An 18249-nucleotide genomic window follows, 5' to 3' on the forward strand; every position below is an offset into this window, starting at 1 on the left:
ACAGCTCTGTGTATGTAAGCATCAGGGAATCCCTTGGTTTTAGCAAGTGGTCTCAGATTTGGCAAAGAAACGAGTGTCATCTCCTGGGTGATACAGGGAGATGCTTTTAGAGCCTATGTGGAGATTTACAGGAGGGGATTCCCTTGGGGGCTGTTTGGTGCAGGGATGACATATTTTCCCCTCTCGCAGATGCTATGCACAGTGCAGTATTACCACGTACCCCACATTCGCTCTCTCCCTCTCCCTCTCTGCCTTGGAGATGCCTGGTTCATTTCCTCCTCCAATCCATCATTGATTGAGACTCTCCTCCTCCTCTCCATTTTTGCTATCCCAAAAGCATTGGTTTTTGTTGTTGTACCCCGCAGTTGATACTTGCACCTTGATTTATCCACCCCTTTTCACAATTGTTGAGGAACTGACAATATAGCTAAGCTTTCTTGGATCTTAGACCTCAGTTTGAAAATTCCACTTCTCTGGCCAAAAGCAAGGGCTGTTTGCTCTCACCCCCTTGCAAGCTGGAACAGAATAGAATACATATTTCTTGTAACCTGAAGATTAGTAGGGCTACCATTTTTACCTGGAAATGGTGAATTGGTATAAGACAGTAGGATAATGTCTCAGGATAAATAAAAATGTAGATACTAAATGTTGAAAATGTGGTTCGTATTTAGTGGATGTGTGACACAGCAAAGCAATTTTGGATATGAATAAAAGATATAATTAGAATGGAATAGCAGATGGGGGGAAGGATCTTCTGTATCGTTTATTTTATTTACAACATTTGTATGCTGCCAAATAAGTTAACAATCTCTGGGTGGTGAAAAATACTATTTACAAGATGTATTTAACAAAAAAAAGAAATCAAGAAAACAAATAATTACAATGAACGCAAAAGAGATAAAAGCAGCACAATCCTGGTTTATTTTCACTGAATTATAAAGAGAAGTTGTTTGCATAGTTAAGAGAAGTGGGAACTGGAGTACATTAAGTCCGCAACTTACACACATTTAGCTTTTGCGTATTCAGCTTTAGTTACTTGGCAATGTTTCTTTTCCCAAAAAATTAGAAAGGGGGAAAAATACTTTGGTATTCGCAACCACCCTTGCAGCACATGTTTTGACCACATGCAATTTTGGCTTCAGTTGAGATCCCTGGAAAGTAACCCTTGCATAAGTTGAGCTTACTATATAACTTTCTTATTGTTTATTAAGAAAATGATAAAGTATTGCTTAATTTGATTGAAAATCAATTTTAAAGAATTACTAGAGGGTGATCTGTTTGGTGCCTCACACCTGGCTTGACCAGAAGCAAACACAGTCAAGGTGGGGGGGGGGGTCTTTGTGGTAGCTGGTTGTCTGATGCTCTGTCTTCTCACCATGGTAGCATAAAAAGCAGGACTGGCCAATGGGAATGGGAGAGATTAAGGCAGAGAGATGGAGAGAAGTATGCAGAGCATAGTGGTGGAACTTGCTATTTTTTCATTAATGTTTGGTTTTGGAGACCTTACACATCTAACAAAAACAGTTTGCACATACAAGGCAATTTAACCCCATGAAAACTTCCTGTTTCTTATATGAGGAACCATTGTATAGTACAGGCACACACCCCCACTTACACGTGTTCTACTCATTCACGACCACGTATATATGTGGAAATAATTACATAATTTAATTCATACACAGAAATGGCAGGAGAGAGCTAGAGAGTCCTTTTGGCTCCCCAGGAGACACTCCCTGGGGCCTGAAGAGGATGTCAGTGAGTGTGGAGGAAGCCCTGAAGAGACCAGAGGTGCAGCGGGGCTTTGTTTAGGCTGCTCAAGCCTCCCCACCTAACAGCTGGCGTGCGGGATAGCACAGCAGCAGCCTCTTTCCTGCGCATCCTCCAGCCTCCTGTTGGCCCCAGAGCTTCAATTCTAGTGGTGGTTATTTTTGGATACAGTATTCTTGGTATGGATTGGAGTAAGAGTGGCAGAGAGGGTGTTTAAAGGATGTTTAGAGAATGCTCCCCACTTTATGTGATTTAACATATGGGGAGGGCCCAGAACATAACCCCTGTGTAAGTGGGGAGTCACCTGTATTGTGGGGTGGGTGAAATAAATGTCTCCACAAAATACATGCAGATGAAAAACACATCAAACATGATTTAACTGAGTCTCTTTTGCTGTTAACATCTTTGCAACTATTTGCCAGTGTCTCACACTTGGAAAAGACAGACACTAACACATCTCAGTTTTCTTTTAAAAGAGAGAGAGAGAAAGGAGCAAATTATACCACCCACAGTCCTAAGTAAGACTGAACTACTTTTCTGTAGCCTCATAGCCAGCAGATTTGGAGCACAGGTTTGTGTTTTCTCCCTTGTGTAAGATCTCTGTACTGCAAGATGATAAATTGCAATTGAGGTTTTTTGTGCATGTGCTGAATTACAAGTTGATGCAAAGTATACCAACTTGTAGTTTGTATCAAGAGCCCCCGCTTCTCTGGCATCAGTGATCATTTTCTTTTTCTCCCCCAACGCCCTGCAAATCTTGTTTCTTAGTGGGCTCGTGCTAAGTCAAGCACTTTGGGGATTGGTCTGCCCAATAATTACTGTTGGAGACTTAATAGAAGTATTTTGACAGTCTGTTCTAATTATCTTCCTTCAAGCCTACCAATGCAAGTAAGGTTTATTATGGGTTCTTTAAACCTGGGATTGGTCTCTCCAGAGAGATTAATATGTTAAATATCTGAGTTTTAATTAATACAGTTTCTTAGTCCCAATAAGACCTTGTTCAAATACTACAGGGGGGATTAAGGTAACCATTTCAAAATAAGTCCCTACAAAGAAAGGACATTTGTACCCTGGTTGAGCTCTCCCTTGTGGTCACGTCAGATAGTCCCTTGAGGAAGAAAAATCGTACAGTACAAGGAAGCCACGTGTGTGCTGCTTGAACTTTTGAGCCCCGCCTGGGAGACGCTGGAAGTCAGGGTGTCAAATCTTGGGGTGGCAGATACATGGAGTCATTTTGGATTTCCTTCCCATTGTCAAGAGTCAAGACTGATTTAAGATTTATCAGATGAGAAAAAAAATGGCAGTTCTACCAAATTCACTTTGGCTATGGTGATATCTTATTTGGTTGCTATATATATTTGGTTATGCCCCATGAAATACCTGAGAAGTCTAGCAAATCCCTTTTCTGTAATTTAATACTGAATATATATATTCCCATATTTTCCCTGAGCGAGACTCAAGGCAGTTTACATATGAAAACAAGAATTGCTAAAAACAGAGAAAAATATCATAAAAAATAAACATTAATCAAATTAAAACTATGAAACTATAAATTAAAGTTTAAACAGGCTTAATAGTTTTAAAACAGACAAATAATTCCCATAAAACAGCATGGCACCAGCACTGGCGAAGGAAGAGGATTGTGGGGGGAGTGCACTGCCCCCGGCAGCGCGATCCTGGCCATTGCGGCTGTTCCCCCACCTGCGCTGGGCACCATGCCCCTGCAGGCGGTGTGCCCTTCCCCTGGGACACGCGCCAGCCATGCCCTTCCCCACCCCGCGTGCTCTCCACCCCCTGGTGCCGGAGCATGAAGCTCCGCCACTGGGCACCAGCCCTTTCATTAAAAGCAGTCAGTTCCCCAAAGAAGGACCTGCCAGCGGAAGGATAAAAAGGAGGGAGCCAGTCTGGCTTCTCTAGGGAGGGAGTTCCAGATTCCAGGAGCAGCCACTGAGAAGGCTCTTTTCTCAGGACTGAGAGAAGGGCCTCCCCTGAAGATCTCAAAATCTAGGTAAGTTCATTTGAAAGAACATGGTCTTTCAGATAGCTTGGGCTTTATAGGTAATAACCAGCACTTTGAAGTTTCCCCAGAAACAGACGGGTAGCCAGTGAGCTGTTGTAGCAAGAGAGTCATCGTCTTCTCCCTATAGCCCGTCCCAGTCAGCAGTCTGGCTGCTGCTCTTGAGCCAGTTGAAGTTTCAGAGCACTTTTCAAAGGCAGCCCCACGTAGAGCGCGCTACAGAAAGCTCCCCCCACCCCACCCCCCACAGTTGGAATGGTGCCAGTGCAGCTCTTGTGAGAAAGAGCCATTCTCTGCATTGTTATAGCTAGGTCAATATCTTCCTAAGGTTTATGAATTTTTGCTAAATAACTTGATTTTTATAGTGTGTAAATGAATAGCAACAAAAGTTGATTGCAATGTAATTTCCCCCCCTTTTTTCAATCCATGTAGGTTTGAGGATGGGACCGTTTCTTTCCTTGATATTATTGCACTAAAGCATGGATTTGATGCCTTGGAAAGACTTACAGGTTAGTCTGCTGTCCTGACATTAAGTTCTGTGTCCATATAAACAAGGTTTGTTGGTTTTCTGGGTAAAACATGTCAGTTACAACCCGGGTTATCCATGATCAAAGGCCTTGTGAAGCTTTAACGGGGGAAATAGATAATTACTTTGAAGCCTGAATCAGTTGAATCAGTTATCGTACAACCAGCTAGATGAGCAATGGTAAAAATCTTAGCAGTGTTCATATCACCCAGTCTTCTAAAATTTATTTAAATTTTCACCAGACCCAGTACCACCAGCTGACTGATGTTCTAGCTTGGAGCATGAATGCAGAAATATGCAGCTCGGTCCTATCCATATTTACAAGCGCTGTGCAACTGCTTCAGACAAATCTTGAAATCTAAACCAAATTAGCTGCATCCCCACCAAGTGTGCCTATCAGGGTAGCAGGACTGGGAGAAGGACCTCCTCCAAAGATCTCAGAACCCAGGCATGCTCAAACGGTCTTTCCAATAGCTTGGACCTAAGCTGTGTAGGGCTTTATAGGTCGTAGCCAGCACTTTGGGTTATGCCCAGAAACAGACCAGTAGCCAGTGGAGCTGTTGTAACAAGGGAGTCGTCTGCTCCCTATAACCAGCCCCAGTCAACAATCTGGCTACAGCTCTTTGGGGCCGGTTGAAACTTCTGGGCAATTTCCAAAGGCAGCACCACGTAGAACACATTACAGTAATTTCAAATGGGATGTAACTAAGGTGTTCTTGCCTGATGGCTCTCCAGCCAGCCACTGCAAAGGGTTCTCCCTCTTTTGGAACTGAGGAGGGAAGAAACAGCAAGTTGCACCCCCATTTCACCCAGATCCTTTATAAACATTTATTTAAAGCACCTTGTTGAGCATCTGGCAAGGGATTCAAAGCAAGCAGGCATCATGGATAGTCTACTTCCAGAGAGGAACAGCTGAACCAGGGTCACCCCTCTTTGGCGAGCTCCTCTTCTAAGGAACCACAACTCTCCACCAGCTTCTTTCTTTTTAAAATTATTGTTTGGCTTTTTGCTTAATGAAAATGCACACACAACCATTTAAAGCACCAGAGTTGTCTGATCGGCAGCAAGTGTTTTGCTCAAGAAGCTCTTAAGCTAAATGGACTTAATTAACTAAATGTAATCATTGACCATTTATTTATTTGATTGATGAACATATGACTGAACAAAGTTGAGTTTTGCCCATTTAATTAAGGTTTTGAGTCTAGCTGATGGATGAATTTTGGTTCTTTAAATTGGGTAAATAAAACAACATATTTCATTTGAATCTTAAACAACAGTGTTAATGAATCAGATCTTTCAGCAACTGATTTTCAGTATGATGAACAGGGTTTATGAGAAGCCTGGAATGAGTTTGTATATTGATCAGGTCAGGGGCGTAGCAAGGGGGAGGCGAGGGGGGCGGGCCACCCCGGGTTCCATAATGGAGGGGGTGACAAATTATCAAGGAACAATTTTTTCCGGAAATTTTTTTAAATTTTTTTTTTAAATGCCTGCTCTGAAGGTCTTATCTTACTATACCAGGGATTATATAGCTATATATGAAATTTCATGCATATTGGTTAATATCTTGACCCTCCTCCACCAAAATAGCTGTTCACTTGGCTGTTTTCCTATGTCATGAAGACTGAAATTTCAGTTCAGAGAACACTTAGTGTTCCCAACCCTAACCCTGTGGAAAGCCATCTAATTAGACTTTAATTTGATTTTGAGATGTTTTTAGGAGGTAATTTAATTATTGTTTGATTTTATACCAATGTTATGTATCTGATGTTAGCCACCCTGAGCCCGACTTCGGCCGGGGAGGGCGGGATATAAATAAAAGTTGTTATTATTATTACTTGTTATTATTCCTTTGTAAGAAAATATGAAATAACATAAAACCATTTTTGCGGGGGGGAATCAATGGGGGGTTGACAAGAAATTTTCCGCACCAGGTACCACCTGACCTTCCCATGCCTCGGGGGGGGGGGGGGGTTGACAAAATTTTTTTTGCCCCCGGGTACCAATTTACCTTGCTACGCCCCTGGATCAGGTCATATTTAAAGATTGAGTTTGCCTACAGACATGGCTATGGGTCCAAATAGGCCTTGGTCACCTTTATCGGGAGAAGGACATAGGGAGTGCAACCCTGTTGGTGGCTTTTGATACCATAGAGCAGGATGGTCCAACCTCCCAAACTAAGTGGGCCACAAGAGTACTTCAGTACAGAACCTGTTGGCCGCACACTGCCTTGTTGTATGGCAGGGTGGGGGGAGCCAGGCCAAAATTTGATGCCCTCTCCAACCTTTGTGCTGCCTTCCCAAAGCTTTGTAAGCGAGGAGATGGACTTTGGGAAGGTGGGCTTTTACCCAGCTTTGGGAAGGCAGCCCAAGTGCTGATGGGGGTATCAAATGTTGGTTGGGAGCTGCCAAAAAAAGGCCTTGAGGGCCACATGCATTGGACCATGGTATTCTCCTGAGCTGACTTGTGAGAATGGGTCTGAGAGAGGCTATTTCACAGTGATGTCTGTTTTGGGGGATGAAGTCAAACCGTTGGAAAGTTACAGCACCTGTAGAGACTGATATGGGAGAGTCATGTTTTGTTGCATCTGGGAAAGATGAAGGCATCTGGTAAATAAATAATATACTTTGTGCCTTGCAGTGGATCAGAATATATTCCCTTCAAACTCTGCAACATTTTTAGAACTCTATAATCTCAACAATATAGTCAATTTGTTTGCAAATGAAATACATTCTCAAATATGAATGGATTTACTTACAACTGCTGTGGGGTTTGTTGGATGAAGAATTGTAACTGCTGAGAATTGTGATGCATGAAGTTAAAACACAGCAGCTCAGCAATGTTATGTAGGTAAAATTCATTTTCCTGTGGATGCCTATTCAAATACTACTTTAAAAAAAGATATGTGTAGTATCCTAGCAGGGATTATTTTGTTTGTAGTATGTATAGTTCCTCAGCTGACTTGATCCAATCCTTTCTTCAGTACAGAAACATTAAGATAATTTCAGAAGGACCATATTAAAGTAAATGAAAGTTTGCATATTTTGTAAAATGCTACTTATTCAGCAGCTCCAGATTAAATGGCACTAATCATAAATATCAGATATAAAAAATCCTTCTGAAGTCAACCGTGGGGTTAAGTCAGCTGCTTTACTCAGCCACAAACTCATGAAATATGTCATAAAGCCTGTTTGACAACTTCTCCTAATTACTAGAGGTATAAAGGACAGTGTCATGTTGTGGTTTCGGGGACAGAACTGGGAAGTGAATTTAAAGTTCACTTTAAGCAGCTTTGCTGCGTGAGACAAGTTGGTCAGGCCTGAGAAACACAGTCTGGGAATCTTTATTTCCAAAAGGGAACACTAGGATAACAGGATGAACAACCAGACCTCAACCTGCAAAGTTGTGAAGGAATATAAGAACAAATCACCAGACAATGAAAGTTTCCAAAATATTGAAGGGAATATTATTGCTTCCTCTCCCCCGTCCTCCCCGGATCTATTTATTTCGCCATTTTGACTTTAAATGGAGCTCACAATATTTTGCGAATGTTACAAGAGCCAGAGTGATGTAAGATCTGGGTGACCATTGTTCAAATCCCTTCTCAACCATTAAGCTCACTGAGTGACCTTGGGCCAGTCATTCACTCTCAGCATAATCATCTTCGCAGGGTTGTTGTGAGGATAAAAATGGGGAGGAGGAAAAAACAATGTATGCCATCTTGAACTTATTGGAGGAAAGGTGGGATATAAATCTTATAAATATATATATAAATAACTTTTCTGTGAGAACAACAATTTTTAAAAGTGTGAACATTTACTAAGCACTGTCTGAAGATTAAAATATTAAATCACTTGCCCCCTGAAGATCTCAATCTAACAGAAATACAGTGGTACCTCTGGTTAAGTACTTAATTCGTTCTGGAGGTCCGTTGTTAACCTGAAACTGTTCTTAACCTGAAGCACCACTTTAGCTGCGCCACCAGAGCACGATTTCTGTTCTTATCCTGAAGCTAAGTTCTTAACCTGAAGCGTTATTTCTGGGTTAGCGGAGTCTGTAACCTGAAGCGTCTGTAACCTGAGGTACCACTGTAGTACAAAAGGAAACAGGAGTGAATATAAGCTCTGGATTAGGATTCTTTGTGGCAGGGAGAAGAAAACACCTATTCTTACTCTGGTCAACTGATGCGGCAGGCTGGTTTCCCCCTGGAATCAAACCTAAGTAATCAGTAAAGAGTTCTCAGATACTCAAGGTGTGTGAATCACCACAAACAGTATTTCAAGTGACCAGAGTTGGATGCAAGCAATTTATCAGGAAATGCCATCTGAGAGTGAGACAGAACATTTTGCACTCATACCCAGTGGCGTAGCGCGGGCAGGGCGTTGGGGGCGGTGTGCCCTGGGTTCCAGCCTGGGGAGGGTGACACTCTGCGTCACCCCCTCCCCTGCGAGTGCGACTCGCAAGCCGCCGCCTGGCAACCTTTCCACGCAAGTGGCTGCCACACGGAAGGGTTGCCGGGCGGCGGCTTGGGAGTCCAGGTGGCCTGCGCATGTCCACAGCAGCCTGCAGGACTGTGCATGTGCGGACATGTGCAGTCCGTCCAGGCTGCTGCGGACATGCGCAGTCTGCCTGGGCTGCGCTCTGTAGCGCATGTGTCATGATGTCATGATGCATACACTACGTGTTGTGATATTATTACAAGCCGAGCTGCAAAAGCCTCAGCAGCGAGGCTCACATGACTGTGTCTGTTTTTATCCTGTGGGAAAGCCACTAGTCCTTCCAGCTTTCCCACACATGTGATGTTTTGTATTTTACTATTGTACTTTACTTTCAGTTCTGTCTCGAGAGATGCTGGACGCTTTTATGCTCAGCTCTGATTATCTGAGCTTGCTAGCAGAAACATATTCTGCATTTTATCTACAATAAAGTAGTTTTAGCCTTAATGGCTTGTGTGTGTTGTTCTTCACGCTGGAGAGCAATCGCATATTATCTGTGTGCCCCTGGACTCGAGTAGCCAGGAGGGCACGCAGGCTTTGTCCCTACCTGGGGGTCAGTCTCACAACTTGCCCCCGCGGGACGCATCATAACACTACGGAGCGAGGCCCCGCCCCCAGGGGGTGCCACCTGGCATGCCACCCCCGGCAGCCAAGCGGCTCGGTACACCTTTGCTCATACCCCTGGATCCAAAACAAGACTGGTTAATGTTTGTCTCAGACTCTGTGTTTTTCAGTTTCACTCACAATACATGATAGGTTGTAATGATGGACTAGGTGTAGTCAATACTACCCAAAACTCTTGGGAAGATGCCTCATGTATCTCCAAAAAAACCCAGTTGACCCTTACATAAAATTATCATTCTAGTTTCCCCCCTTCATCTGCAGCAATTAGACAAGAAGAACAAACACAACATTCTGTGCCTTCATGTTGTCTATAGATAATTGTAGCTTGCTGGATGTCAGCCATCTTATGTATTGCTCCAGTGGGATTTATGAGAGTTCTCCACTGATCAATAACCAGAGAAAATCTTTGGATTGAAAAATTATCTTTTGAAAAAGCACAGAATGTACTTTGTGGCAGTTACTGTGCATACAAGGCTGACATTTGACTCTTATTGCTGCCAGCCAAAATACCTCTTTGCTTTTTTTAAAAAAAGAAGAAGCAGCAAATTTCTAAGATACATACCAAGGGGGGAATGGGGCTGCAGCTTGTGGGGGGAGAAGGGGAACAAAAAGCCAGTAAAGACAGTGCAATTATTCCTCTGCTACTTGATTCAAAAAGAGGAAGAACATCTAAATGGATTTGGGAACTGAAAGCTTCTTCTATAGGTTGGCTCAAGAACATGCACTTTCAAGCTGTCTCCAGCTTTTGAGATTCTTGGGGTCACACAGTGCTGATAGCACCCCAAACACCTGCTCCTCTAGGAGCAGCACTCCTGCAGCTGCTTGCCTCCCCCATATCTAATGAGCCCATTTTCTCCAAGCGCTGTGGGGAGGGTGGTCGGCAGTTGCGAGCAGCCTTATCCTGTAGTGACAGGATCGGCCAGAGTTGTTTTGCTGCTGTAGGCAAAATGCCACACCCCCAAGATGCTGGCTGCCCTGCAGGTCCAGGTTCCCTCCCCATCCCTGTTCCTGCCATTGCATCTGCACTGGCAATGGCAACGGCACCAGACCCAGCACCGGAAGTGCAAAGAGATTGGTAGCTGCAGTAGTGCTGCTGGTGGGAGGCCCAAGGGATGGTACCCCTGGGGTGGGGCCAGGCGAAGTGTCAGCCTCGATGGGCCCCAGCAAATGCCTGTGCACTGTTTTATCTTCTGAACCACCCGGAGCTCTTCAGATGAAGGGTGGTATATAGATGACGATGAGGACACCGTTGAACTTGGCAATTGAGCTACATGTCCTTAAGAGCTAAACCTGAACACCCCAAGTATTTTTCTGCCGCGAGGAGTTCACGTTTATGTGTGAGTTGTGAATATGATTACTGTATTGTTGTTGTTATTCATATAGCACGTCAATGTACATGGCTCTGTATACCAAAGGGCATGCAATCAATTGCATCTGAAAAAGTTTGGTTTAGTTGACAAATTATAATTTACTTGGGAGCCAGACTTCCCGTTACTTAAATACACAAATTAAATTGGGAAACTACCTAAGCTGTCTGTTGCTGGCATATGTCCTTTTCTTCATGAGCATTAGATAAGAGATTAAATTGTAGTAGGATTTGCTGGAGTCTCAGGGTGTGATTTACTGAAATTAGGGGTAGAGGAGAAATTTGTTTGGTCCACAACCTAATTAGCCAACCTAATTCGTCCATCCTGGATTTATATGTGGATCAGAACACAGCTGTCATTTGGAGCACAGTACACATGTATATGACTTTTGTGATGCACTTTAGGTTCAAAAAGTGTGCACCAAAAGGCATGCTTTACAGAAAAATGCATTCAAAGATTCATACTTTAGGGAAAGAATATATATAAAATGAGAAATATTGTAGCATTTAAATGCATTTAGAGGTTTTTTTTTTTTAAATCTGCAAACAGTGATATGAAACAGAACTATGATTGAATCATAGAATCATAGAGTTGGAAGAGACCACCAGGGCCATCCAGTCCAACCCCCTTCCAAGCAGGAAACACCATCAAAGCATTCCTGACAGATGGCTGTCAAGCCTCCGCCTAAAGACCTCCAAAGAAGGAGACTCCACCACACTCCTTGGCAGCAAATTCCACTGTCGAACAGCTCTCACTGTCAGGAAGTTCTTCCTAATTTTTAGGTGTAATCTTCTTTCTTGTAGTTTGAATCCATTGCTCTGTGTCCGCTTCTCTGCGGCAGCAGAAAACAACCTTTCTTCCTCCTCTATATGACATCCTTTGATATATTTGAACTTGGCTATCATATCACCCCTTAACCTTCTCTTCTCCAGGCTAAACATACCCAGCTCCCTAAGCCGTTCCTCATAAGGCATCGTTTCCAGGCCTTTGACCATTTTGGTTGCCCTCCTCTGGACACGTTAGAGAGTATTTGAAAGTGATTTGGAATGGAAACAGACCCACCTGTCTGCCTGTAGCAACGTGAACGCATGAACATTCAAGTCAGTATTTCTTGTATTAGCAATCAAGGTTTCATACCACCATCTCTTCTTCTTAACTAGAGCAAATTTAATTTTCAGATTAACAGTTTTTAATTTTTAATCTATTTTTCAGAATAACAGTTCCGTATCTGACCCTGCCTCCCTCCACACATCAGCGGAGCATGTTTAAGCCCGCCCCGCCCCCATTCTGCCCTGCCTCCGCCCCTGTTCCTCCCTCTTCTGGGTTCAAAAGGACCTGCACACCAGTGATTGCATGTCAATTGGACACGCCTAAATGGCCACCACCTGTACAGCTATTTCAGTTTCATCCGAAGTCTCATTCACAGTCCTATTTTTTAAAACAAACAGCCATACACATAGAGGCAACCTGCATTGCCCAGTGTCAGAGTTGAGTGTTTGCTTATTCTTTGTACCTGCATGTGAAATAACTGATGGGTGCGGGAAAATGAATACCGTATCCTGCTGGGGGTTGGAAGAGACCTCAGTAACCACTATAGTTAAGTTTAATTTTGTACATTGCAAGTGTTGTTTAAAGACCAAAGGCCTCTCTTCTTCAGCACGTAAATTTCAAGGGATTATGATAATGCTACTTTGCAGAAAAGAGCTGAAATTACAGGCTGAACTGAACTCCAAGGGGCTACTTTATTCGGATGTTGCGCATGCTCTCTAGCTCTCTCTCGGATAATATACAACATTGGATGTACATAAATGAGATAAAATGAGCTAAGTCAGATTGGGAGAGGACTGAATAAAACAATTGACATAAAAGGTCTCTGAGTAATGTTGGAGCACAGCACTTTCTGTGTGTGAGCTCTTGCCATGTGTGCGACCTGCACTGGCAATTAGGCACCTGGGAACTTGAGAGCCCCCTGGCATCAATGGGGTCAGTCTCTGGGGAAGCTGTCTCATTGGGCTTCAGTCTCAGGACTGGGTTCAGATCTAGCTGGTTCCTCCTCTGTGTCAGAGTCCTGGCTGCTCTTCAGGATCAGGATTGTGGCAGCTGATGCAGACAAGCAAATTCATTTTTTTTCAGTGACACTTCAAGTGTTCTGCACTCCTCAAGGAATGTCCCTTGTATGGAAACCTATCTATTTTCATCTGTGGACTCAGCTACATTAGTCAGAATACAGTCGTACCTCGGGTTAAGAACTTAATTCGTTCTGGAGGTCCGTTCTTAACCTGAGGTACCACTTTAGCTAATGGGGCCTCCTGCTGCCGGCGCACGATTTCTGTTCTCATCCTGAAGCAAAGTTCTTAACCCGAGGTACTATTTCTGGGTTAGTGGAGTCTGTAACCTGAAGCGTCTGTAACCCGAGGTACCACTGTACTGTGTTATAAATGTGTTGTAACACTGTAACTCCAGATGGCGCTGTGGAGCTGAATGCACTACTTTTCATTTGTGAGATTCACAACTTTTTTTGCAGAGCGTTTTCAGAGCGTTTTTTATAGCTGTGTAGATCTAGCTTGTGTCTTCAACAAAACAGGGGAAGCAGGGGCGTCGCTGGGGAGGGGCGGTGGGGGCGGGACGCCCCCAGTGACAGGGTGAGCAGCGGCGGGTGGGGGTGTCAAGCGGCGGCCCCTCCCGCCACTCCCACGCGCCGCCGCTCCCTCCGTCACCCCCGGAGCAGCAGCACATGGATGGGGTGCTTCTGCCGCTTTTTTTCGGCGGGGGGGGGGCGACCCGCGAGGGGGGTTGTCACCCCCTCCTCGCTGGTCACCCCCCCGCGCCGAAAAAACCGCGGGGGGGGGGCGGGGAAAGCCTGGAAAGGAAGCAGAGCAGGCGCGTTTAAGCGCCGCTCTGCTTCTTTTTCCGCTTTCCGCCGCTTTTTTTCGGCGGTGGGGGGCGACCAGCGAGGTGGGGGTCACCCGTCACCCCCTCCTCGCTGGTCACCACCCCCCCCCGCCGAAAAAAACCGCGGGGGGGGGCGGGGAAAGCCTGGAAAGGAAGCAGAGCAGGCGCGTTTAAGCGCCGCTCTGCTTCTTTTTCCGCTTTCCACCGCTTTTTTTTCGGCGGGGGGGCGACCAGCGAGGTGGGGGTCACCCTTGTCACCCCCTCCTCGCTGGTCACCACCACCACCCCGCCGAAAAAACCGCGGGGGGGGGGGCGGGGAAAGCCTGGAAAGGAAGCAGAGCAGGCGCGTTTAAGCGCCGCTCTGCTTCTTTTTCCGCTTTCCGCCGCTTTTTTCGGCGGGGGGGGGGCGACCAGCGAGGTGGGGGTCACCCGTCACTCCCTCCTCGCTGGTCACCACCCCCCCGCCGAAAAAACCGCGGGGGGGGGCGGGGAAAGCCTGGAAAGGAAGCAGAGCAGGCGCGTTTAAGCGCCGCTCTGCTTCTTTTTCCGCTTTCCGCCGCTTTTTTCGGCGGGGGGGGGGCGACCAGCGAGGTGGGGGTCACCCGTCACTCCCTCCTCGCTGGTCACCACCCCCCCGCCGAAAAAACCGCGGGGGGGGGGGGCGGGGAAAGCCTGGAAAGGAAGCAGAGCAGGCGCGTTTAAGCGCCGCTCTGCTTCTTTTTCCGCTTTCCGCCGCTTTTTTCGGCGGGGGGGGGCGACCAGCGAGGTGGGGGTCACCCGTCACCCCCTCCTCGCTGGTCACCACCCCCCCCCCCCCGCCGAAAAAAAGCCTCGGAAAGGGGGAAATCCCCCCTTTCTGTATACACGTGCGTCGTGACGTCATGATGACGTCACGGCGCGCGCGTCGTGCCCCTCCCCCAGGGGGTGCCTCTGCGCTGCCGCCGCCCCCAGCAGCGCAGAGGCTAGCGACGCCACTGAGGGGAAGAAGCGGGAGCCATAATCAAGGACTGTGCTGTCATTCATCTTTGGCCATTCTAGTCTAACAAATACAATATTTTTTATTTTAAGGGCTCACATTAATTCCAGTTCAGATGTGCTTTCCAACAGTGAGATTATTTAATGCACTGAGAATCAGTGAGCAGAACTCTCTCTCTCTATTATTTTTATTAGAGTTTAAATTTGATATCCCATTTTTGGGAGGCAGGCAAGGGAAAAGTAAGTGGGCTCTTGGGAAGCAGGAAAGAACGCATTACAGTTTCATTTCTAAGTAGAGGTTTATAATGTGATTACCAAAATGTGAATAACACTCAAAATAGTGTGGCAGTTTATTCCCAATAGGTAGATTTTTTTCTTTAAAATAAATAGTAACATGCTTTTCCAGCAGGAATCTCCATTCATGCCAAGTTCTTTTCTACATTTGAGCAAAATGTATTTATATGATTCAAACATCAAACACTGGAATGATAAAAAGCAGGAATAAAATCCTGTTTCAGGAAATGACTGCAATGGAAGAACAATTAAAATAAAACTGGCAAAAAGTTGAAAATATTATTTATGCTTGAAGAAAACATGGGGGACGGGATGGGACATTGCACTGGAAACAAAACGTTAAGTACAAAAGCAGCTAGTGTGGGCAACAAATGTATTAAAAGATTTATACAGCAGAGTGATATATATTCACATTCATGCATCTAAATTATTATTTTTTTAAAATAAAAATCCGAGCCAGTGTCTTACATAGTGAATTACTCTGTATTATCTTCCCTGCCTACCAATTCCTTTCCAGTCTCAGTTCAGTGTTAGTGTTGCCTCTAAAGCCCCAAATAGCTTAGAACTAGGATACCCAAAGGATGATTTTAAAATTGTGTGTCCACAACAGGTCCCTTCTGCATGTCTTCCGATCTTCTGCAGCACAGGAGGCATGGATGTATCAGAAAGCGCCTTGGGTGTGGAGATTTGTTTGCTTTCCATTTTTGCTGGCAACTGAAGACCTTGTTGTTTCGGAAAACCTCTGATTTTCCTAATGTTGCAAGTTAATTGTTGGCTCTTCCTATTTGCTGTTTTTTTAAAAAAAGATCTGCTGAATTGTTCATTTTAATGTTTTGCTTTTATTGTGATGCACTGGCCGTTCCTTGAGAGTAGAAAGATGAAATAATGATTAATTCATAAATAAAATACATTATCGAGTTCGGCTGACTAGAAATGGAGATCAGGGGTCAAACCACATTTCAGGCTGTAAAAAAATAGAGGGATGGTTTTTTATTCTATATATAAAAAAGCAGAGCTGCTACTCTTTCTGAAACACAGGTGAAGGTCATGTCCTGATCTTCCCAGCAGGGAATCACTTCACTAAACTGGTATAAAGTCAGTGTGTTTCTCCTTTGCAGCATCATATATGATGATGGGGTAGCAGTTCCTTTCTCTCCCACAAATAGATATCAAATATTTTTCAGAGAGGAGGCTGGTTGAAAAAACCTTGTGAATTAATGTGGAAGCAATCAACGCTGCATGTGGCTGCATGTACAGCTTGGGTCTGTGAGGGGTTGTTGGCACATAAATGCTAAATGTTCCAGGGGTCTTGAAAAACTATACATGCTTACGTTACAACATTGAAATAAATACTGAAGTTGTGAAAAAGGAAGGCATGAATTTCATTTCATGCAATTGGTAGTTTCTTTAAATGGAAGCAATTCTCAGGAGCTTAAGTGGTTCAGTTCATTTTGTATGCAAAGCTCCTTTCAGGGTATTAGAAGCATCTTCATTTCAAAGATTAGAAATGTTAAAGAAGAATGACAGATGGAATGAAAAGCAGGAGGGGCTGGGTGGTGTCCTGCTACAAGTAACAGCGAAAGCGATGTGAGAGCTATTTCTAGGTGCTCACAGGTTTTCTAACTTTTGAATTCTCAAGTGTTGCAGTGCACACTTTTGCCACAAGGCCTGTCTGTTGATTGTAGTCAGTGGTCTGCTCTGCCTCATGGGAAGATCAGTAATGGTGGACAAATTACCCCGAAAGACAGCTCAGGGAACACTACATTATTCTGTAATGCACAGGCATATTCTGGGGCAAGAGCTCTATTCAGGATGGTAAACATTTGAGGTCCAACAGACCTCACCTGTGCCCTGTGGAAACTGGTGTGCTCTGAAACAGAATCCTTTGTATTTTGCTAAAGTTCCTCTACACATAGAGCTGGTGCACGCCCCTAGCTTTTGCACGTCTCACAACTGTAGTGTAAAATAAATACATTTTAAAAGAACATGCATTTAAAAAATTGTTCTTATCCCATTTTCTCCTGCATTATCAGTAATACTGCCAGGCCCACACAGTCAGCATAGGAGTATTTTTTAGTATCATGTGTGAAACCACTAAGGCTTATAAACCTTACTGTCCAGATGACACATAAAGTTCAGTCACACTTACTCACTTACTTACCGGTACTTACTGAAAGCAGCTACAGAGACTGCAGTCTTAAGCAGAGGATAACCTCCCCATCATCATTAGATCTCAGGGTCGTACAATATGTCACAAATCTATCGAGCTCTAAAACAATCAAATCATAAATTAATTTTTAAAAAGAGCTGGTAAAATTGCAGTACAGGGTGTGGTCTGAAGGCACACAAAGTCATCATCTTGCTAGACACTGTTTCCACTCTACAATGTTGTTATATTTCCATCTATAAGAAATCACACACAAGTGTTGGGCTGTGGCTGGGAAGTTTCATTTCTCCATTAGTAGTTTCTCCTCTGCATTCTGTTTCTATCTGCTTTGTGCAGGAAGATTGTCCTGCTGTTCTGTGTGTTTCATGGCTAAATGCCTTTTTTGTTGGGAGAGGAGGTCGCATATGAAGAGTCATGAGAAGAGAGCACAGCAATAAAATTACTTTCTGCCTCCTGTCCTGTGCACTAGTAAACAGTAATGATTTGTAATTAAGAATGGTTCCCAGCCTCACAATATACACCCGGATGCAAAAAGTGCCTGTCTTTGATTGTGATGCATAATATATGGGAGATCCTTCTGATCATGTGCCAGAGCTCCTATATTAGCACTGCTGAACAGTCCTTGAGCACGGCAGTGTCAAAGATTCTTAGAACCTCGGTTTTCTGGCCACACCCACATTTCATGGTGGACGTTCCTCACAGTCCCTCCAGGGGCTGTGAAGAAGTTCAAGCAGCGAGGTTGGAGGGAATGAGGCACCAGAAAGGCCAAGTCACCTGCAGAGCTGCTTGACTCTTTGTCTGCTACTTTGGAAGACAGAATGGGAGCGACACTGGGAGTAAGCCCCTGCCAAAGACGAGCCTCCATTACTGTCCTCCTTACATCAACTAATTGGCTAAACTATGAGGTGCTCTCCACACAAGATGTGCAAATAAGCAGCAATTAAATCAGCTGCTGGAAAAAATTAGGACTTTTCAAGGTATTTGAATGGTATTTTGATGCTTTGAGAAATCGTTTCAACAACCATGAATGGGGAGGGCAGATTGCTTTATGTTTTCTTATTTTTCGATACGGCTTTCTCTCTCTGCCCTCTCCTGCAAAATGAGACAAGAGGCATGTGAAGTTG

The 18249-nt window shown here is 44.4% G+C and overlaps 1 protein-coding gene across 1 annotated transcript in view; it reads left to right on the forward strand.

The window, feature by feature from the left end:
- MOCOS (molybdenum cofactor sulfurase) overlaps positions 1-18249 on the forward strand; it is a 90816-nt gene that overhangs the window by 32040 nt on the left and 40527 nt on the right. The window contains 1 exon segment of the mRNA XM_033169801.1: positions 4217-4293. Coding sequence (XP_033025692.1) covers positions 4217-4293 — 77 coding nt within the window.

Source organism: Lacerta agilis, chromosome 14 (assembly GCF_009819535.1).
Source record: "Lacerta agilis isolate rLacAgi1 chromosome 14, rLacAgi1.pri, whole genome shotgun sequence".
NCBI classification, from domain to species: domain Eukaryota; kingdom Metazoa; phylum Chordata; class Lepidosauria; order Squamata; family Lacertidae; genus Lacerta; species Lacerta agilis.